The sequence below is a fragment of the Perna viridis genome, chromosome 1, assembly GCF_037379345.1.
Source record: "Perna viridis isolate PV_CMFRI_1.1 ecotype Kerala chromosome 1, ASM3737934v1, whole genome shotgun sequence".
Classification (NCBI taxonomy): Eukaryota; Metazoa; Mollusca; class Bivalvia; order Mytilida; family Mytilidae; genus Perna; species Perna viridis.
The window spans coordinates 44,489,070-44,513,320 of NC_142445.1; the positions used below are offsets into that span (position 1 = coordinate 44,489,070).

General features: G+C 31.9%; 1 protein-coding gene across 1 annotated transcript in view; it reads right to left on the bottom strand.

The window, feature by feature from the left end:
• LOC148628928 (glycine dehydrogenase (decarboxylating), mitochondrial-like) overlaps positions 1–23,861 on the bottom strand; it is a 38,239-nt gene extending 14,378 nt beyond the window's left edge. Inside the window, exons 1-14 of the mRNA XM_088540882.1 lie at positions 23,513–23,861; positions 18,920–18,998; positions 18,362–18,497; positions 17,993–18,157; positions 12,138–12,215; positions 10,452–10,599; positions 9,762–9,958; positions 8,139–8,235; positions 6,403–6,508; positions 5,719–5,858; positions 3,714–3,794; positions 3,353–3,453; positions 951–1,077; positions 234–376 (exon numbers count right to left, since the gene is read on the bottom strand). Of these exons, the coding sequence (XP_088397008.1) occupies positions 234–376; positions 951–1,077; positions 3,353–3,453; positions 3,714–3,794; positions 5,719–5,858; positions 6,403–6,508; positions 8,139–8,235; positions 9,762–9,958; positions 10,452–10,599; positions 12,138–12,215; positions 17,993–18,157; positions 18,362–18,497; positions 18,920–18,998; positions 23,513–23,707 (1,793 nt within the window). The 5' untranslated portion in view covers positions 23,708–23,861. The remainder of the gene's footprint in view (positions 1–233; positions 377–950; positions 1,078–3,352; positions 3,454–3,713; positions 3,795–5,718; positions 5,859–6,402; positions 6,509–8,138; positions 8,236–9,761; positions 9,959–10,451; positions 10,600–12,137; positions 12,216–17,992; positions 18,158–18,361; positions 18,498–18,919; positions 18,999–23,512) is intronic.
• Positions 23,862–24,251: the final 390 nt, after the last annotated feature.

Here is a 24,251-nt window from a genome sequence, read left to right on the forward strand (position 1 = left end):
ACTTTAGCGAACAGTGGTTTCAATCAATATTTTTCTATGGTAAGAGTTAAAAAATTCTTAATTCTACTGGAAATTTGCCCCTTTTAATGAAAATCTCTGTAAACCTAACTTTACTCAACAGCTACCTAGAAAACTCTTGAAATTACTGTATAAATATGTGCCTGCCTTCTTAGTTGTACAGTCAAACTTGGGAATGGATACATATATTATAGGTACCTGTCAAAAAGACTTACCTATTAGGTTGGAATGATATTTTATCGTATCCTGTAATTTCACACAAATCTTCTTCTAATTCTTTAAACATTTCAGCATATCCTTCTGTCTGTTCTAAAGGTACAAATGGATGAATATTTGCAAACTCTTTCCAAGAACAGGGCTGTAAAAACAATTAATTATACACATCATCAAAACTACAGTCCTGAGCCGTAACATCAACTGTGTTCAATAAAAAAAAAATGCATACACAAAATCTTAATAATACACAGTTCAACATATCAAAAAACTTCTAGAATTTGACTTTTGTTTAAATCAAACAAATACATGATTATATTCATCATCTTGAAAAATCTCAAGAATTTAATTTTTTTTTTTAAACAATAGAATTCAAATGTCAAACTAAAGACCAACTTGACAACAGGGTCCAAAATCAAAATTCTCTACAAAAAGAACATAAATAATTAAATCCTACTATTGATTGAGATCAAATTGTACCAATGTTATTGTCCAGAAAACATATGTAAACAGTCATTGACATCAATATCCCAATTCCATATGGCAATAATACCATTACTACTTTGTTGCAGGAGAGACAATTGCTAAGTAATACTAAGTACACAAAGTAGACTTATGGAATATCATAGTTACTCTCAAATAGAACTACAACCCTTCATACAAATAGTTTGCTCCAGTATATCAAATATTTGTCCAATTCTACCTATGTAACTACACACCATCATTTCTGTTGTACTGTTCAGCTTCATGGTACATGAACCCAGAGGTATCATTGAATGAACTAATGACAAGTCTCTATTCTCCAAGTGTTTCATATACCGTACAATATTAGTCTCCGAATGGAATCTGTAAAATAGGTATCAATAGTTAAATTTAAATGCTATTTGACTTAAAAAGTAATATAACTGCCATTCATTCACACGATTTATAGTTTAAGGTGTTATTTTAAACTTGTGTTTATAATGCTTATGATCTTGGTTGTTTCATTCTAAAATGTTCTATAATTTGTGCTTGTCATTATGTTCGGTAACATTACACTGGCAGCACACTGTATAAGTTCATATTGGAACTTTTTAATTTTTTTTTACCGATTACAATATCTTCATTTGGAATGCTACAAACAATTTTATTTGTATAAATGTAAGTAGTGTTTTTACTTCACAGCTGTTTCCACGTGGTTTGCTAAACAAAAATTGTCTGTTACATGTAACATGGTTACAAACACTTGTCACTAACTTCAAATACCAAGAAAGTTATTTGTTATTGGAATGGCATTAATAGTAAAATTTGCATTTAAAAAATGATTCATGGACTGGTACACAGGAAAAATTATTTCATATGATTTTCCCCTGAATTGAGCAAGTTAAATTTTTGACTAAGTTCCTGTAGAATTCAGGTAAATTTAGCCTTCATGTGAATTTAACATGGAAATCATGTTTATTTAATGTGAAGCTCAATTCACATAAATTTCACATTAACAATATCTATATAAACATTTTGTAGCATTATTAAGAATTGACAGTGTTCTCCCCAGGATTTTTCGATAGCGCTGTATTTCAGCACATGTGACACAACATTAATAGGTCCCATGTCGAACCATGCCACTTCGTATTAATGTATTTTTAAAAAATTTATCTCGATTTTCAAAATATATGTTGCTGTTTATGTTATATGAAGTATTTCATAGGTAAATATTTCACCTTTTTGCTTCAATTGCAGTAATTATAACTCAAATACCATTTTTTATGTTTCCTTTTTAGATTTAACACAAAAATTAAAAAGATATTTTATCAAATTATGATAAGTAATTCTTCATGAAGATTTTCTCTAATTCGTTCTTCATTGATGTTTTACCTGCAAATTTTTGCTGTCAGCAGACCCACTGGAAATTACGATTTAAATTTGTTTTGGGGCGTCAATGGCTCATCTGATTATGATATTCATTTGATTAAGAACATTCTCTATTAAAGATTTTTTTTCTAGTCTTTGTAACTTTCAATATATTTATAGATTTAGAATTATCTAATCAGATACAAGTAATAGACTACTCTGAATTATCTAATCAGATACAAGTAATAGACTACTCTGGTCTTAAAATTCATGTCACCAAAAATTTTCAGGAAGTCAGTAGTGTGGAGCTAACATAGTAACCAGGAAAATACATATATTTAAAGCTGACACACTCATTGTTTTGTTTTTGTTTTTGTTTTAATAATTATAATGTTAAAATGAAGTTTATTCATGCCAGAAAACTTTGCAAAAAATGTAAGTCCATATTTTTATTTGTTCATCACACCTGTCATACTATTTTTAGACTTGGGGGATGCTACAATTTATTTATTAACTGATTTTTCCACCAAAAAAACAATGCGCTCTTGATACACAACAACATGGCAATAAAAACATATGATGGCCATTTCCTTTTTCTTTTTAAAGTGTTTAGGAAGTATTTGATGGAATAAATATACATTCTTTTACAAGGTAAATCAGCTTCAAAATGTTGAAAACATCTTGTGATTGTGCAACAGTCAACTTTGCATTTATAAATAGCCATGTGCTTTTGGCCAGGATTGAGTTACCTTTGACCACAGTCAGTTTTGGTTCAGTATAGGATATTTGTATCTGATTGACACCTTCCTTAAAATTAATTTGTAGACAGGTGAGGTGACTGATAAAGAATCTTGTTGGCAATTGGCTTCAGACACCTGTGCAGTAATGCAGCGATCAACAGACCGTAGTGTGTTTACAGCTATCGGTTTCAAGAGCTTATTACCTTGTAGAATACGGTAAATCACCTTGGGGCACACACATTTCCTGTCATAATTGATTTTTAGTCCTATTAAACTTTATAGCACAGCACTGGTAGCAAGATAGCGCAGTACTGAGGTCAGTAGCACTGCACTAAACCTGATAGCACTGTAAAGCGAAGCCCTTTAAGGGCCTAAGCAGAACATTGATTGAAATTTAAAACTGACAGTGATTCATTCAAATGAAACATTTTACTAGCATCAGTTTATATTTTACAGAAGATATCACTGTAGTTCCGGAGTGTACTGATTTTAATGTTTTTATTTACACAACAATCTTCTCAATTAGAAAAGAAAAGATAAGAATGTTATACCTATTGAAAACTGTGTGAGTAAGAAAATCACTTGTTCTTCTGAATGGAGTATTGGCTATACTGTGTGCTGGGTGTGGTCCTATTTCTTCACAAATTTGTTCCTGAAATACAAACCATTGAACAGTTATTTATGAGCTTAATCAACAGTATCTAATTTCACAATAAAAACTTCTTGCTGAAACAACAGTTATTTCAATTTTTATATTATCTGTAAAATAGTAGGTATTTTTTTCAGTTTTTAGTCAGCCTTAAATATAAACTTAATTCAACAGTCATATTCAGTAGATGGCCATTGCCATGGTGTTCATTTTGCAGATCTACATGTTAAAAAAATATATCAGTACAACAGTGTGAATATTACCAGTGTTGAAGGACATCCAATAACTTCCAATAAGTCTCTCATATCCTCCCTCTCTACTGTTTCATCTAGGGATACTCCAACCTGACAATAAATAACATGGAGAGCAAATATCATATAAACCAGGGACACTCCAATCTGACAATAAACAAGATGCTCCCAGAAGCCTGAATTGCTCACCTGGTTAAATTTTGTCTTTCAAGGGCAATAAATTAAAAAAGAGTTGTCCAAAAATTTTGAGTCAAGAAGACTTTGGTAGGACTTATCATAAGGATCATTTCAGCAAATGAGATATTCTTTCTATCTATCATAGTTTTCAAGATAAAAAACTGTCATTTTTTGTCTTTCAATGGCAACAACTCTTATAAGGAGTCTGACAATTTTGATACCTGGAGACTTTTGTAGGCCTTATAATAAGGATCATTACAGCAGTTGAAAGAATTTGGCTAAACCTACAGTTTTGGAGATATAATAATTTTTTTGACGAATCAAAAATTCCCACATCAATTCTATGCAGGATACCCCAAGAAAAATTAATACCAAGTTTGGTTTCAATTGGTCGAGTAGTGTCAGAGGAGATGATTTTGAAAGCAATAACATTACAAATAGCAAAAAAAATGCAGAAAAGGGCAATAACTCCAACATGGCTAAACAGATTAAAACGATTTGACTACATATAGATCTCATCATGCTGAACACTTTAACCCATGTCAGAATTTAGCTAAACCTAATGGTTTTGGAGATATATGCAAAAAATTACTGTCTGACCCCTATGTTCTATTTTTTTGCATAAAAAAAAAACCAATACCATTCAGTCATATCGATTGAAGGGCAAAGTAAGAGGTGCACTATGGGATCATTTAATAAAGAATAACCATGTTTTTCAATGGATCAAAAATCCCCATATCAGTTCTATATAGGATACCCCAAGGAACATTCATACCAAGTTTGGTTCCAATTGGTCAAGTAATGTCAGAGGAGAAGAGATATGAAAAATTGTTAACAACTACGATGGATGACGACGACTATGACAGAAACCAGGTGATAGCAATAGCTGACATGGCCTTTGGCCAGGTTTTAAAAGACGCGTAGCACTAATATTATATAAACAGGGACACTCCAACCAGACAATAAATAACACGGAGAACAAATATTATATTAACCAGGGATACTCTACCCAGACAATAAATAACACGGAGAACAAATATAATATAAACCAGGGACACTCCAACCAGACAATAAATAACACAGAGAACAAATATCATATAAACCAGGGAGACTCCAACCTGGCAATAAATAACATGGAGAACAAATATCATATAAACCAGGGAGACTCCACCTAGAGAATTAATAACACGGAGAACAAATATCATATAAACCAGAGAGACTCCAACCTGACAATAAATAACACGGAGAACAAATATCATATAAACCGGGGAGAGTCCAACCTGACAATAAATAACACGGAGAACAGATATCATATAAACCAGGGAGACTCCATTGATAACTTTTACATAAAACAATCGTTTTACACAAAAGAGGTTGTCCTTGGATACCAATGTAACTATAATTTAACAATAACTGTAAACATATCACTTTTTGCTGTATTTTAATTTTTGCTTTTTTCACATGCTCCATGCTCCCAGTTTTTAGTGGAGTCCGAGTTGCTCATTTACTTTTGTTACTTTGTATGTATGATTTTAGTTACTTTATGTTCTTTGTTGTGTATGTCTGTTTTCCATGTCTGGTCTTTGTCCCTGGATTACATTCTTTCGATTACTGCTATAGCCTTGGTTCCCTTGATTACTCTTTCACAGTTGAAGAAAGAAAAGTGCTAAAAATAGTACCTCCTAATTGATTTTAACACTAGTTATTTTTTGATAGGGCAAAAATTGATACCCGATTATATTTATTTGACAGAATCCGCAAAATTAACGACTGTGAAAATTAATCTGTTTACAGTAGAGGCTTCATAACAGTCTATACATGTACTTATGTAACCACTTACATGTCCATCTGAGTAATATCTTAAGTTGATTTTCTTTTTCATAGCTCTGTTTACAAGTTGAGCCTGTCCATTCTTTGGCCAGAAAAACAATGTGTCAAAAAAGTGTTTCATATCCATTCTGTGACCAGCTTTCTTCAACCCTTATAAGAAGACAAGCAACAATACTTGGATAAAAATTTCATAACAGAAATGCTAATATTAATAAGAATTCTTTTAAAGTTATATGAGACCTTCAAACTGTAATTTTCTGTTAACCAGGATTCTTTTGTTTCTCAATTCACTTTATTGCAAAACACATAAGTGCAAGAAATATAACAGATCTGAAGTGTATTTTGTGAGAAAAATGCTATTGGTTTTTTAATGAGTTTCTCAACTCCAGAAATATTTCTATAAATAAAGGTCATTATGATGCATCTTTGGTGAAATAATGAGGACTAAATCTGTTTTTCATACTTCCTGTTTATGAATATTTAAGAATTGGCTATGATAAAAATTTTGTCTATTGAAAAATCACATAAATTTTTCAATAGACAAAAATTTTTTATCATAGCCAATTCTTCACATATTTTTATCTTTGAACATGAGAAAAGTAGCTCTGATTTTAATGAATAAAGGCGTGTCAATATTATTTTATCCATTGAGATATAATAAAATTATTTCAATTCAAGAAAGAAATATCAATACCTTCAGCCAGTATTACAGTAGCATTATGAACTCTGCTACCAATATGTCTTAACCCATCTGGCCCATGGTATACAGCAAACATAGCGGACATGTTGGCTAACAAAGCCTGTAATACAAAATACAACTGTTTATCAATACACCCCTAATGAGACATCTTGCACATTTTGTTTAAGAACAGGAATCAATACATTCAAATTGAAGATATGTATAATATAACAATTTAAAAGACATTAAGAATCTAGCACCTGTATGAGTGCAGGAAAGGGAAATCTGAGACACCCAAGGTTAACTAATAAGGCTCTGAACTATTACATCTTACCAAAGGGTGTCTAAGATTGTTTTTAATTCCTGGTTAGATTTATGCTGCAACTTAAAGTGCTTCTCGGTTTATTCAGCGTAAACTGAACCATAAGTCATTTATATCCCATAATCTAACCAGCAATTGAAAACAATACTTAAAAAACAAACTGCAAAAAATAATCAGTTATGGATTATTCTCAATAACAGTCTTATTCTAAAAGAATTTTCAAACACATATTCGATACTGGCAAGATATGATCGTTATTTATTCAATTGTTCCAATTTTTTTTCACATATTTTGTCTCAACCCATGGGTGAGATAAGGAAATCTTGCACAGCTACAAATAGGAATTTTCTTGTCTCTTTAGTGGGATAATGTAATCTTGGTTTCTGATTTCCTAGTATGAAGGAAAGGCAGTGTTAGCAAGTCTGGGAAAACTGCTGTTGTAAAAGTAGCTCTTAGTATTAAAGAAATCACCAAATTATCCTTATGACATATCACAATTTTACTAAGACACAATATATATAATATATATCAACCATACTGCAATTACAGTGAGTATCATAGTAAACTTCACGAATAGATTAGGTCTCACCTTGATTAAATGACTATTAATAGATACATGACAATAATAAAAAAATTTAAACTGCCTATTAGAAACAGATTTAATGGAATGACCTATGTAATTATAGAAAGCTTAAATCTCTTTGCAAATTGTATCGTTAACTACCTAATAAATTTCATCAGATAATACTCATTCAATCAAAGGAAGACCAATTCTATTTCCTGAAGTTAACTATGTTGCCCTTGTAAAAGAACACAACACTCAATCAAAGGTAACCGCCAACATGTTGTTACAACAATCTGATAATTTCACAAATATAAAATTTTATAAAGAATTAACACCTAAATAAAGATTGGGTTTCAACTTCTATCAAATGTTTACATATGAGTTATTTATTCCTAATTCCTGACACAAGGAGAAATACTTACAAATATTAAGTGTTATTTTTAGTAGACAAGTATACAGCCTGAAATATAAACACTGCTATGCTTAATTTCCTTAAATCTAATCCTAACTGCCTAGCCCAATATTCTATCATAATTAAATATTTGCAAACATTTCCATTCATTTAAAGACACTAAAGGTTTAACCATAATTTCTTCCTAATATTTAACTTCCCATACAATGATGATTGTCATACATATCCCATGCAAGGCTAATTTCAACTGAGAAGTCTTCTCCATGAAAAATTTCTTAACTTATTATTAAATTTCACATAAGTAGAAATTATTGCTGTTAAAGTTGGACATTGTTAGTTTTTTATTCACTTCTGAAAATTAATCACCCAATTTTGTTTCATATAATATAAAATGATTGGTGAGGACTTCTCTTGAACTAATACTACTGAAGAAATTATGTTTGCTATCTTACTTGAGCTGTACATATATTACTGGTAGCTTTGTCTCTACGAATATGTTGTTCACGTGTCTGAAGAGCCAATCTAAATGCATCTTGGCCATTTGCATCTCTGTAATATGAAAAAAAACACAAGCTTTGGCTATACTTAAATGCAGTAAGAGAGTTCTATAGAAGTTCTTGAATACAAATAAAAATATGTGCATATGTCTATACAGTTTTTGTCAGTAGCTCATTTAAAGCCTACTCAAGGTGAAACAATAAAGAAAACCAACTAATGACATTAGTTCACAAAGAACAAAAGGCTCCCAGAAGCCTGAATTGCTCACCTGGTTAAATTTTGCCTTTCAAGGCCAACAAATTTAACAAGAAGTTGTCCAACAATTTTTAATCAAAAAGACTTTGGTAGGACTTATCATAAGGATCATTTCAGCAAATAAAAGTTTCTATCTATCATAGTTTTCAAGATATTGGCTGAAATCTGTAAAAAAAAAACAAAAAAACACACACACAAAAAAACATTACTTTTCACCTTTCAAGGGCAATAACTTAACAGAAGTCGTCTGACAACTTTTATCCCCAGAGACTTGTAAGCCTTTTAATAAGGATTATTACAGCAATTGAAAGACTTTGGCTAAACCTAATGGTTTTGGAAATATAATATGTATAAAACCCCTAAATTCTATTTTAAGTAACTGCAGCCATGTTTTTCCACTGATAAAAAATCCCCAATCTGTTCTATGCAGGATGCCCTACTGGAACATTCATACCAAGTATTGTTCCAGTTGGTCACGTAGTGTCAGAGAAGATTTTTGAAATAAATAACATTAAAAAATAGCAAAAAAAGATCTAAAAAGGGCCATAACTCAAACATGGCTTAACAGGTAAAAATGAAAATTAGACCAGAGATAGATCTCATCATGCTGAACACTTTAACCTTGTCAGAATTTCCTAATCAAAATGGTTTTGCAAATATATGCAAAAATATACTGTCTGCCCCTATGTTCAATTTTTAAGAATGGTAACCATATTTTTTGACAGATCAAAAATCCACACATCAGTACTATGCAAAATATCCCAATGGAACATTCATACCAAATTTTGTTCCTATTGGTCAAGTAGTGTCAGAGAAAATTTTTGAAAGAAATAACGTTTAAAATAGCAATAAAAAGTTGAATAAGGGCATTAACTCCAACAGGAAAATACGGAAAATCTGTATAAGTAAACACCTCTGTTAACAGATTAAAATGAAAATTTAACACGGGATAGATCTCATAATGCTGAATACTTATACCCCACGTCAGAATTTGGCTAATCCAAACGGTTTCAGAGATATATGCAAAAAACTACTGTCTGACCCTTATCTTCTATCTTTAGGAATGGCAGCCATATTTTTTGAAGGAACAAAAATCCCCACATTAGTTCTATGCAGAATACCCCAAGAACATTCATACCAAGTTTGCTTCTAATTGGTTGAGTAGTGCCTGACGAGAAGAGTTTTGAAAAATTGTAAACAACAATGCCAACGACGAACGCCAAGTGATGGTAATAGCTAACATGGCCTTCAGCCAGGCGAGCTAAAATAAGGGTATTTAACGAAGCCCTATCCCTCCATTCCTTCAAGAATGAACTAAATACCTTGTTACACCAATCATTCTGCCAGGCATTAATCTCATGAACTGATGTTTACAGGAAAAGAATCCAGCATGAGGACCTCCGTATCCCATTGGTATCCCAAATCTCTGACTTGATCCTACAGCCATATCAGCTTCAAATTCTCCTGGTGGCCTCAGTACTGTCAGGGCCAGCAAATCTGTGGCACACACTACCAATGTCTAAGAAGGCAGCAAGATATATCAAAGTAATTTAAAACAAGTATCAACTTAAAATATATCTTATAAAGCAATTTTGTTATGCAGTACTTTTTTTCCCGTAAGTACAAAATTCTACCTAACAGCATCACAATAATACACACATTAAATTTATTCTGATAAAAATGGTTTCAGTAATCTATCTCACAAAAACTTTCGTACAAAAGCTGAACTCCTCAGGAGACACACAGGTGTTCTTTATCTGGAGTCTCAGAAACTGAAGTTCTGAGTTTTTCAGATTTTTTTCATTTCAAGTCCAAGTTTACTTGATTAATATCAGAAAGTTCTTATTTCCTCTCATTTTTGTAATTTTTTTACAGTTTATTTTCATTACATCTGTTTTACCGTACCAAAGACTGAAATTCTGTTGTAATGTGAAAATGATTCAACTGTACTTTGGCAAAGGAGGAAAATTGAATTATAACTGTATATTCTCCAAAAACAGTGCAATACATACTCCATTTGCATGAGCATCAGCTATAAGTTCACCATAGTCAACTACATTTCCTTCTGTGTCAGGGTATTGTATCATTACACCAGATATATCACGATTACTTAAATCCATCTCCTGCCAATCAACTCTCTCTACCTCTATACCAAGAGCACTGTAAATAGTCAATGTGCTTTATGTACATTTTTGAGAAAGACTGTTTTCTACATCTAAAGACTAAATCTGGAATATGAAAAAAACTATTTTCATATTTACACATCAATCACATAGGATGGTTATGAAGATAAATTAACACTTCAATTTCAGATTTCATATGATACAACTAAATTTTGTTTTCTCCTTGCTTTCTAATGGAAAACATATAATACAACTAACAACAATATGACAATCAAAGTATATATAACTGTTTTATGGATTCTATGTATACGACTAATATCATGGGAAATTCAGAGAAAATAGAACTAGAGAGAAATAGTGCAAGTTTCCAAAAACTTCCACAGTCTCTATTTGGACACAGCATATAAAAACCCTTAAATTGCCTCTCATTGCAAATATCCTCCTTCAAGCATTTGCCCTATATATGAAAATTTCATTTTAAAAAAAAAGTAGCAACTTGTCTTAGGGAATTCCACAGAATGGTCCTAGAAAAGCTGCTTTATAAGCTCTAAATATTTTTATTCTTAAATTGCATCATCTTCCCTTGCAAACATTGAACAATGAGAAGCTTCCTACATGCACATTAACCTACTTTTTAAAAGTTTTATTCAAATCTATAGGGCAGTAGATAGGTTGGCTCCCCTTACAGGTATGGGATTTAAACTTCCTTCTATCACTCTCACCGACATTCAATACCAAACATCAAAAAAAAAAAAAAAAAAAACTTTTAATAAAATCCATTGAACAGTTTAGAAGCAGTAATTTATCAGTGTACTAATTATTGCAATTTTTGTACCCATGAGATTGATTTACAACACCATTTCATGCTAACAAAATTTGAAATCACAAAAATAAATACCCATGAACATGTTGACTCGACAGAACCCATGAAAATTAATACATATACAGTATAATATACCGACTCAGACTGCATGCTTCTTATACAGTATAAGTGGTTATATTCGCGGTGATTTAATTTTGTCAAACTTATCTTAGCAGCAAGATTTTTAACACCAAAATAAAGCTGCAGAAACATCTTTACCAAATAAGACAGTAATAAATACTAAAGACCAAGATTTTACCACTGTGGAAAGGATAACTGGTTATATAAATTGTGATAAAAGGACAGCATGATATTTCAGTTTACAGTAACAAAATGTCTTCAATTAAAGGAAGAGAGGGTTAGATATGACAAAATCAGGCTCTTCAGTCTATCCCCCACTTCCTTAAAATTCTTCACAAAATTCAATTGAATAAATAATACTGAAAATCCATATTTTTACCTATTCTGCTGACAGCATGGAGGCAAATTACTCACATACGTAAACAATATTCCTACAGTCTAGTAGTAAATAACAAATATGATTTTTAAGTGCACATTCTCCTTATTTTGACTACTTTTGATCAGAATACACACACATTAAGCACTTAAAATGCACAGATAGGTTTAGTGAGTTTTTGGTACTACACAGGGGAGTGGCCATTTGACCTGGAAGTGGTAAGTGAAACCTGTACATGACTACATAAAATATTTACCTTGCCCTGGTTTCTATAACACCTATGGTCTGTGGATGACATTTGTGGTCAATGAAAAATTTTCTTCTCTTGTTATACCTGGAAAAAAGTACAGTGGTCAAGGTGAGCTTCACACCGTTCTTCTCATTGTGTGACATGAATTAGTTTTTCATCTGTTCTTCAAGCAACCCTAAAGCTCTAAACTCATGATGGGGTAGATAACCATAATACTCTTTGGTATTGCTTTGACTGATGTTATAAAGAACAAGGTATGTTTTCAGGGGAAGTAACCCTTCTCTTTGCTCTGTTCAAGTAAAACTAGAGAAAATACAGCTACAGTAAAGAATTTTAACAACTGCTTATTGCTTATTGTCTAAATGCTGTACATATCAAGAAATATTGTGAGCAATATAGCTGAATACTCCCTTCAAATGGTGTTTAAAAGTTATAATTTTTCGTTATCTTAAGACTTATCTCCCTTTCCTTGGAAAAAAAACATCACATTACCTTTAGCAGTTAAAAATTCACAAGACTTTACATATTACTCCCATTAGAGTCAATTAACAATAATTATTTTCCTTCATGCACATCCACATATGACGGTCAACCTTCTTTTAAATAAACAACTGCACCATGAGTGCATGATTTTCCTGTACCAAAAAGAGCTGCAGTTTGACATGTGAAAAAAAAATTCCATAAAAAATATAAAAAGTCCCATAACTCTGAAGCTAAAAATTGATTAATCCACTGCAATACCATTATAACAAACACGGTGTAAAGTTTGAAGTTTATTGTACAAGGAGCTCTCATGATATGGTGCAATATGTGAAAAAAACCTAAATATATGAAAAAGTCATATAACTACATGTAGTTTGAATTTAATTAAACATTTCATTCCTAAATATGGGATGACATATAAAATCTTGACCTTACCCTTTTTAAAAATAAAGTCTCATAACTTGGAAACAAAACTGGAATTTTCTCTAAAAAGTATACAGACCGTAAGATCATAACAAAAAAAAAAAAACTGTGTAAAGTTTGAACTTCATTTAACAAGTTACAGCATGACATGTTAAGGCGGACAGACATTTCTGTACAATATTTTAGCCGTCCGACGTATAAAAGTCATCAAATACCTTGAGCAGTTAACGAGTTTCACTGCCAAAATTTTAACATGTAAAATTAAGATTATCTCCATTTGGAGTAATGAGACAATTTGATACAATATATAATATTCCTTCAAACCTATCTATACTATGTATGTAGCTTTGTTGTCCAAAATAAACAAATCAGATAAAATAATCAAAATGTATGATTTTAAATAATCTTTTATGGTAAAGTAAGACTTACATAATCTGGAAAAATTTTGAAGCTATAAGCTAAAAAGTGGGGGTGCATATTATCAAATGAAGTACTACAATGATTATGCTTATAAATTTTATTTTAAAAAATTGTCAACATGAACCCTTTTTATAAAAAATTTCTCAAGTGAACACTTATTACATATACATGAAATAAAAATTATATGTATATAATTACATGTAATAAAAATAAAAATTACATGTACATGTAATATAAACATATGACAAATCACTTTGTTCCTACTTATTACGACCTCTGTTCATTCATACAGGTAACTAACAAATTTTGAACATTTAAATTTTTTTTAAAAATTAATGCAAATTTATACATCAACAACCATGACTTCCTTTTAACAAGATCAATAGCACTTACCTAAGAAACACTGACAATGTTCAAAACTAGAGGCTCTAGAGAGCCTGAATCACTCACTTGCTCAAAAATTGTTATTATAGCTTTCTAAAGATAGACTATTGTCCTTACCATACTGTCGTCACAACAATATCATTTAATCAATACAGAGCATCTTAGTTATCACCCAGTTTTCATATTATGAAATAAATCTTTCAGTCATTTTTTGACTCTTCAAGGGCAATAACTCCAACATTGAGCAACAGATCTTTATGAAAATTCTGGCATAGGTTGGTCTGACCGTGCTGATCAATTTTTCCCCATAGAAAATTTGGCTAAACCCTTTGGTTTTCAAGTAACTTGAACAAGTCCTCAATTTTTAGTAGTGGTGGACACATTTTCAACAGATAAAAATTTCTTGAAGATATCCTAACAAACATTTATGCCATGTTTGGTTACAATCCATCCTACTAGTTGTCTTAAGTGGAGAAGATTAAAAAAAAAAAACCATTTCAGCCTTCAGGACCCATTACTCCTTCATCTGTCAACAGATCTTTCTGAAAAGTTTGGCATAGGTCAATCCTACTCCTACACTATAAGAGGTTGGAATTCCGTACCTCCATACCCCAACCTCTTACTTCTGAGTGCCATATTGCATAGCGCTCCTTCCGCCGTTCTTTGAAATTGGCAGAATTATAGTTAACTATTTGCCATTTAAAACGTTTTATATAGTTTCTTTACAATAACATGGCAGAAGGTGACTAAACTGAAGAAAAACAATGTGTAAAGTTTGAAGTTTATTGTACAAGGAGCTCTCATGATATGGCGCAATATGTGAAAAAAAAACCTAAATATATGAAAAAGTCATATAACTACATATAGTTTGAATTTAATTAAACATTTCATTTCCTAAATATGGGATGACATATAAAATCTTGACCTTACCCTTTTTTAAAATAAAGTCTCATAACTTGGAAGCAAAACTGGAATTTTCTCCAAAAAGTATACAGACCGTAAGATCATAACAAAAAAAAAAAAAAAACTGTGTAAAGTTTGAACTTTATTTAACAAGTTACAGCATGACATGTTAAGGCGGACAGACATTTCTGTACAATATTTTAGCCGTCCGACGTATAAAAGTCATCAAATACCTTGAGCAGTTAACGAGTTTCACTGTCAAAATTTTAACATGTAAAATTAAGATTATCTCCATTTGGAGTAATGAGACAATTTGATACAATATATAATATTCCTTCAAACCTATCTATACTATGTATGTAGCTTTGTTGTCCAAAATAAACAAATCAGATAAAATAATCAAAATGTATGATTTTAAATAATCTTTTATGGTAAAGTAAGACTTACATTATCTGGAAAAATTTTGAAGCTAAAAGCTAAAAAGTGGGGGTGCATATTATCAAATGAAGTACTACAATGATTATGCTTATAAATTTTATTTAAAAAATTGTCAACATGAACCCTTTTTATAAAAAAATTTCTTAAGTGAACACTTATTACATATACATGAAATAAAAATTATATGTATATAATTACACGTAATAAAAATAAAAATTACATGTACATGTAATATAAACATATGACAAATCATTTTGTTCCTACTTATGACCTCTGTTCATTCATACAGTTAACTAGCAAACAAATTTTGAGCATTTAAATTATTTTTAAAAATTAATGCAAATTTATACATCAACAACCATGACTTCCTTTTAACAAGATCAATAGCACTTACCTAGGAAACACTGACAATGTTCGAAACTAGAGGCTCTAGAGAGCCTGAATCACTCACTTGCTCAAAAAATTGTTTTTATAGCTTTCTAAAGATAGACTATTGACATTACCATACTGTTGTCACAACAATCCTTTATTCAATACAGAGCATCTTAGTTATCACCCAGTTTTCATATTATGAAATAAATCTTTCAGTCATTTTCTGAATCTTCAAGGGCAATAACTCCAACATTGAGCAACAGATCTTTATGAAAATTCTGGCATAGGTCGGTCTGACCGTGCTGATCAATTTTTCCCCATAGAAAATTTGGCTAAACCCTTTGGTTTTCAAGTAACTTGAACAAGTCCTCAATTTTTAGTAGTGGTGGCCACATTTTCAACAGATAAAAATTTCTTGAAGATATCCTAACTAACATTTATGCCATGTTTGGTTACAATCCATCCTACTAGTTGTCTCAAGTGGAGAAGATTTTAAAAAAAAAAAACCACTTCAGCCTTCAGGACCCATTACTCCTTCATCTGTCAACAGATCTTTCTGAAAAGTTTGGCATAGGTCAATCCTACTCCTACACTATAAGAGGTTGGAATTCCGTACCTCCATACCCCAACCTCTTACTTCTGAGTGCCATATTGCATAGCGCTCCTTCTGCCGTTCTTTGAAATCGGCAGAATTATAGTTAACTATTTGCCATTTAAAACGTTTTATATAGTTTCTTTACAATAACATGACAGAAGGTGACTAAACTGAAGAAAAACAAATGACCTATCTGATGAGAAAATCCAGCAGTCCTGGAAATCCTTTGTAAAAGCAGTTAAAATGAACTTCATATTTGGTTTTTAGCTTTTTAAGTGTGTAATTTCGGTTAATAAAATTATGGATTTTAAAATTTGCGAAACGAACATATCAAATTAACCAAAGAATTGCCTTTACCAACTTGATGTTCGTTTTGTCAAAAACATTGTATTCTGTAAAATTAGTGACATATTTCAAAATGGCTGGTCATTTTAACAACTGTCTTCATTACAAATGTTTTCTACGTAATTAACAAATATTTAGGATTTTTATCGCTCGACTTCTGGTAAGTTAAACTTAAGACTTAAGATGAAATGCATATATTTATTTTAGATCAATTCAATGGCTACTTTCACTTTGAATTCACTTCCCTGAAAAATTTATGCAGACCTATCTGACACCTATTCTGGTTGCTGGATGTATATTGTTAGCCTCACATGCGATGCTCAGTACAATAAAGATATTGGTAGCCTTAACCAGATACAAGTTTATTTAGAAATAGTCATAAATAATTATAAGTACACTGAAACTTGTTTTGACCTTTCCTTTTGGCTTTTAACATTGCTTTGGTTTAGACAGGTTTTTTGGTGAACTGACACCTATTCTGGTTGCTGGATGTATATTGTTAGCCTCACATGCGATGCTCAGTACAATAAAGATATTGGTAGCCTTTACCAAAAACAAGTTTATTTAGAAATAGTCATAAATAATTATAAGTACACTGAAACTTGTTTTGACCTTACCTTTTGGCTTTTAACATTGCTTTGGTTTAGACAGGTTTTTTGGTGAACGAAGGTTCTTAATACTGTAATAGGAGTACATTTGACTTAATTTATACAAAATCATACCTCAACCACCAAGGATCAAACCCTAACCACTCAGTGACAAGCCAGTGATAGACTGATTCATCCAGAGAATTAGTTTTTAAGTCAAGTCAATTAACAGGCTATTAAATACCTACTACAACACGGGTAGGCGATGCTGTCACATTTTCCCCATATCAAGAGCCTTCATACAATGAAGAACTCTTACAAACTAACTCGTTCAGCTATCCAAACTTCTTGGGTTTTTAGTTGGGCGGCAAATGCAACATTACAGCATGACTATACTTCCACCACCAAGGACTGAACCCTAGACCATTAGGGGATAAGCAAGTGGCAAACTGATTCGGATAGAGAATTAATCCTTTGGCAAAGTCAATTAACCAGCTATCTAAATCTACTACCTAGTACAACACAGGTAGGCCAATCTGTCGCTTAACATTTAAAAAGATATAAAAGGACTTTTAAAGTGTCTTGCTTAGACAGGTCTCCCTGTAGTTGAATGAAAATTTATTGAGACAGATTTTAAGCCAGGAAGTGTTCAGTATGAAAATGACTGTTTGCAAAGGACTGAAAAAAAAGGCACCCCGGTAACCATAAGGTCAATATTTAAAGAGCTCTTCAAACAGAAAATTATATTCCACAATATGGCATAATTCAAGAAGCTGTTAAAAGCTGTTGCAGAGAAAACTGAAAAAAAGTTGTGGACAGATAAAACAAGAGAAGGACAGTGGGGTAGATAAATGTAAACCTTATGTATGGTGAGTCCAAGTTACACACAAGTACCAGATTAAAGTTTGTACCTATAACAAAGTAACATGGCTTCAGCCCCAGCAGTAGCTTCATCCAACAATGAAGCGTTAGCCACAGGTAAACCAGTCAGATCACAAACCATTGTCTGGTAATTCAGTAGACTTTCCAATCTTCCTTGGGCCAACTCAGCTTGGTATGGTGTGTACTGAGTAGTCCTACAAAAAAGATAAAACTTACCTACAAAATTTCCATAAACAAGTTGGTATGTAAAACAACAGCACAGAATTGTAAAACATTATAACTAAATAAATGCAGCTATCTTAGTATCTTCAATACCCCATGACCCACACAAAAATAATTAATACAAAATTACAATTTTATACAATAATACTACAATTTGACATGTTCTCTTTACTTACCATCCAGGGTTTTCAAATATATTTCTAAGTATAGTTGTGGGTGTGTATGTGTTATAGTAACCTATTCCAATGTAACTTCTCCATACTTGGTTCTTGGATGCCATAGAATACAGCCTCTCAATTAAATCAGTTTCACCTACAAAGATATATTTCTGAGAAAACAGAGACATTTTTACAGAAAGTTAACTTATAAAGAGAAATATGTGTATGCACTCATACAAATTTCTGCACAGAATTTAGCAAGTAGATAACAGTCATGACAGTGTACATCTCGTACTTTTAATTACCAGTACACTGTATTAAAAGTACAGACAACCTTCAACTACATGTATTGTGTGATTATAATACTGACATGTACATGTAATAAGATCAGAACTTCTTAACTTATCAGCAATAATAGAAATGATTACTATAGTTCATACATGTACTCTTAGAATATATCATTCTCCTATCACTTAAAAAGAAGAGGTATTAATTACAAGCAGGTCATGATTTTCTTGACTGAAAATTGGAGTGATAATATATTTTCAAATCATAAATACGATATATAGAACTTACCAAGAGGTTCATTCAGATTCAATTTTCTGTCCATTAATATATTTGATGGTACAGTTTTATTGATCATTTGATCAATATCCTGAAAAATAAACAAAAGAAACATATTAACTTAAGGAATTTATAAACTTGAATTAAGGAAAATCTGAGTTTTGTGCAGTTATGCATGTGATCTAACTGAAAAGAATGAGATATACTGCACAAAAATAAGTGTAGTGAGCCTAGATTTTAAGTAAAATGTGTCACAATGAAGTTAAGCTTGTTTTGGCCTTCAAAATTGTATGTCACTTCTCATTCCAAAGTTCAAAGGAATATAACTCCTACAAATTTCATTTAATCATAAATTTCTGTTAACATGCACAACAACATATCATGTCCTAACTACCTACAAAGTTTCATGAAATTTGGTGCATTAATTTCTGAAGAGTTGCAGTTACATAAGTGTGGCGAAAAAATAGATTGATACATGTATGACAAATACAATAAGTCTCCCCATCGATTTGGGTGAGACATAATTATTTATTTTCACTCAATGATATACACGTGTAAATGATCCCTATCAGGGCTAGTAAATTACTGATTTTTTAATCAAAAGGAGACCTTGGTTCATTATTGTAAAGTAAGTCACTAACAATGTATGAAAGTTAACATGTTTATTGCTATATGTTCGGTATATCGTTTCTTAAAAATATATTTCCTATAATGTACATATACATCATTACTATGAAAAAGAACATTGTGTCCAAAAATATAACAAATCAGGAGCTTAAAACTAGAGGCTCTAGAGAGCCTGAATCGCTAGGGTAAAAAAGTCTTTTTAGCTTTATAAAGCTGGACTCTTGACCTCACTGTTCTATTTTCACAAGAATCATTCAATCAATAGAGAGCATCTTAGTTTTCATATACTGGTATTATTAAATAAGTCTCTCATTGTCATTTTTTGACAATAACTCTGACAATGGTCAACAGATCTTTATGAAAATTTCAAAAAAGGTGGTGCTCACACTGTGATCAATTTTACCCTGTCAGAATTTGTTTATGAGTTATTTCCAAAAATCAACAATATGACCCTTTATGGTCTATTTCTAGTAACATTGGCAAAGGTTTTTACCCAATCAAAACTCCTCAAACACAAATTGTTAATGATATTGCAAGATACATTCATGCGAAGTTTGGTTACAATCCATCCAGTAGTTTAGGAGGAGATGTATATGCAACAACAACAAATCATTTTGTTCCTACTTATTATGACCTCTGTTCATTCATACAGGTAACTAGCAAACAATTTTCTTGCATTTAAACTTTTTTAAAAATCAATGTGACTATAAATATCACTAACCATGACTTATATTATTAGATCAATAGCTGTTATCTAGGAAGCATTGACAATGTTTGAAACTAGAGGCTCTAGAGTCTGAATCGCTCACCTGGTCGGAGATAGTCTTTATAGCTTTCTAAAGCTGGACTACTGCCCTACTGTTGTCACAACAATCATTTAATAAATACAGAGCATCTTAGTTATCCACCCAGTTTTCATATTATGAAATAAATCTCTGTCATTTTTTGACTCTTCAAGAACAATAACGCCAACATTGAGCAACAGATCTTTATGAAAATTCTGGCATAGGTCGGTCTGACCGTGCTGATCAATTTTTCCAATAGAAAATTTGGCTAAACCCTTTGGTTTTCAATTAATTTGAACAAGTCCTCAATTTTTAGTAGTGGTGGCAACATTTTGGACAGATAAAAATTTCTTGAAGATATCCTAACAAACATTTATGCCATGTTTGGTTTCAATCCATCCTACTAGTTGTCTAAGAGGATAAGATTTAAAACAAAATCCATTTCAGGATCCATTGCTAATTCATTTGACAACAGATCTTTCTGAAAATTTTGGCATACATCCAACTGATCTTGCTGAACAGTTTTACTACCTGTCAGATTTGAGCAGAACCTCACTGTTTTTGAGTTATTTGCATAATTCTGCAATTTGACCCCTATGGTCAATTTTGATGATGGCAGTCATGTTTTTCCCATTATCAAAAATCCCCATGCATAGACTGTTAAAGATGTTCTATGTTTTATACTAAGTTTTGTTTCAATTCATCCAGTAGTTTCAGAGGAAAAAATTTTCAAAGTTGGGAATGTGTAATGATGGAAAAAAAAATAATTTCAGGACCCATATCTCATTCATTTGTAAACAGATCTTTCTGAAAATGTTGGCATAAATGTAGGTCCATTCCATCATGCTGAACAGTTTTACCAGATCTTAGCTAAACCAAACTGTTATTGAGTTAATTAGTTGTAGTACTGGATCTTCTGTACTTGGCAACCGCATACTGGTATACCAGTATTGGCACAATATTGGTATAAAAATGTGTTCCAGTATTGTACACCAGTATTGTACCAGTATTGATATTTAAAAAAATATATATATCTATAGTATTGTAATACGTATTGTGAAAATTTAACTCAAGTACTGTTTTCTACACAGGATTAACTTTTATTGATGTAGTAATGTTGACTTTGATATGAAAGACTGCAAAAATTGTTGTATAGTGTTTATTTCCTACATTTTAGCAGAAAATTGAACACTATTTTAATGACAGCACAAATCGAAGCACATTTTAGAACAAAGCAAAATATCATGATAAAATTATATATTAAGGTGGTGATATACATCTACTGTTGGGGCAATTGTGGTAACCAGGCATTCAGCAACATCCTGCAGCAAATAGCAGAACAGAAACCAGTGTAAGACATTGTTCAATATGACAATTAATGTTATCATTGTTATCTTCGTTGTTGTATTCTGATACCTTGATACGATGTTATGGTAATGAATTAATACACAATGAACTTTTTAATAGTAAATAAGGGATATGGCAACTAGCATATAAATTGATGACACAAAATCCTAAAAGCAAACGAGTGCTTTTATTGCTGTTCTTCATCTCTTTTGCTTTTCAACAGTTGATGGCATGAGCTAATCCAATCCAATACACTATAAAACCTAGGCGATATCATATTTTCTTTATTAAATTACAATACTAGTATAGGAGAGTTCTTCGTGATGTCATCACTTACCTGTGATTTGGTTTTGGTTGGCAAAAAATCCATTGAGTGGCATGGGGCATCAACTTTATATCACTATATAACTTTTTATAGATAATTGAAAAATTCTTTTGGTTCCCAACATTGCAAACAAAATTCTTTTTATACATGGAATTTTTAAATAAATATTCAGTAATTAGACTATACGTGCATCAGATTTTAACTATAATTTTATACAAAAATAGAGGTTTACATATAAATATCACTACAAATTTATTTTTCAAGTAAAAGAATTACAAATTCACATACGTAATATGGATTATTTTATTTAAATGAAACATTTCACAGAACCAAAATTGGATATAAAATAACAAAGTTATAAAGTTTTGAAAATGGGGAGTCTAATCATGAAATTGTCAACTGTTTATTTAGTTGTTTATTTGCCAACCAATTTGACACTTAATGATATGCAAATTAGTGAATATGACATCATTAATGAGATTGGCGAACTCTCCTATACAATACTAATTACAATAATGGTATACTATACTCGGCGTCACATAAATAACATACTGTTAAAATTTGAATAAAAATATTTTCTACGACTTTATTGACACCTACCGTCGTTTAAATTGTCTTAAATGACTTGCTCATTCGTTTAGCCAAACGGCTTCTCCCTAAACATTGAATCGTTAAATTCCGGTCAGATTTTAATTCTAGGTGGCAATATTTACATTGTAAAAAGTCGGCCATGTTTACAGTGATCGGGTTGCTAGGAGATGTTGTTTACGTTTAAATGGTTTGTCCAAAAACCGAAGAACCCAGAATGCAATTCGGCGTTATTTCGGATATCTCGGATTTATTTTACGCGAACAACGTATAATACCGAGAAGTTGATCAAGCAGACGATTGTCACCGGAGTTCGACGGGAACTTACGCACTTCGTTTGTAAACAAATCGTCCCGTAAAAACCAACATGGCGGATATTAGTATGGGATTTTCCCGTAAGGATTTGTTACGCATGATTTAAGCTAATAAGCGACTTGTTTTTGAGAAGCTGTTTGGCTAAACGAATGAGCAAGTCATTTAAGACAATTTAAACGACGGTTGGTGTCAATAAAGTCGTAGAAAATATTTTTATTCAAATTTTAACAGTATGTTATTTATGTGACGCCGAGTATAGTATTGTACAAAATTTTGAGAAAAAAAATTACAATAATGGAACAATTTATTATACCATTATTGTGTACACCAAGTACAGGAGATCCGTAGTACCGACCACTATATAGTTCCACCACTGTTAACCACTATCCCAGTCAGCCTAATTCTGCCAACTTACTAACAGAGAAGGCTACAGATTTTTATGTCAATGCTTTCCAATTAGAGAAGCCAAAATGAGCTGTTCAAAAAAGAAGCATTATAGATTATACAGTAATGTCTTATAGCGAATTTTTCAAGCGAAGGGGTAACTATCTGACTAACTATGTCAGTATATAACAACTTTATACAATTTTCACTTCATAGTGGACCATTTTCACTTACCTTGAACCCTAAAAAATCCAACATGGCTGTTTTTTCGTCTTCACTGGGACCAATGTGCCTTTCGCTGAAGGTATCATGAGGAGGATACAGTCTCTCCAGAGACGAAATGCATCGAATGGACTTCGTCTTGTCGTATACATTTCGTTTTGCGATGGCAAACCTGCCACCACGGGCAAGCAGGAATGCCCTTTGCATTCTTAACGCCAAGTTCTTCTCCAATACAACAGTCAGAAGCGGTATAAGCCAGATAGCTTTGGCCTTGAAAAGTTTTCAGTGTTTACAACACCGAATTGGTTCCCTGTAGTATTATTATTCCATTACAGTTCACTCCACTTCTTCTCCTGGATCCAGATTACGAATAAAAGATAGAATTCACCAGGCTAACATGTTCGCGCGGGAAATTACATCTCTTAAAAACAAAATTTAAAAAAAAATAATTTTATCATTCATTAGCTTAATCAGCGGCCTATAATTACAATGATACTCTTTAATTACAGGTCTATGGCCTAATACATAAACATTATAATGCAGTAATAATTATAAATCATGATCAGCACGGAAAAAATCGGTAATAGACGGGAAAGATCGAATAAACAAGGGAACCATGATCCGAGCGGAAATCAGAAGAATATATATTCCAAGAATAAAGACTAGACAGGGGAAACAGATACACACAACAAAGAACATAAAAGAAACATAATAACACGTACAAAAGAAACAAAGGTCAACAAGCAACCCG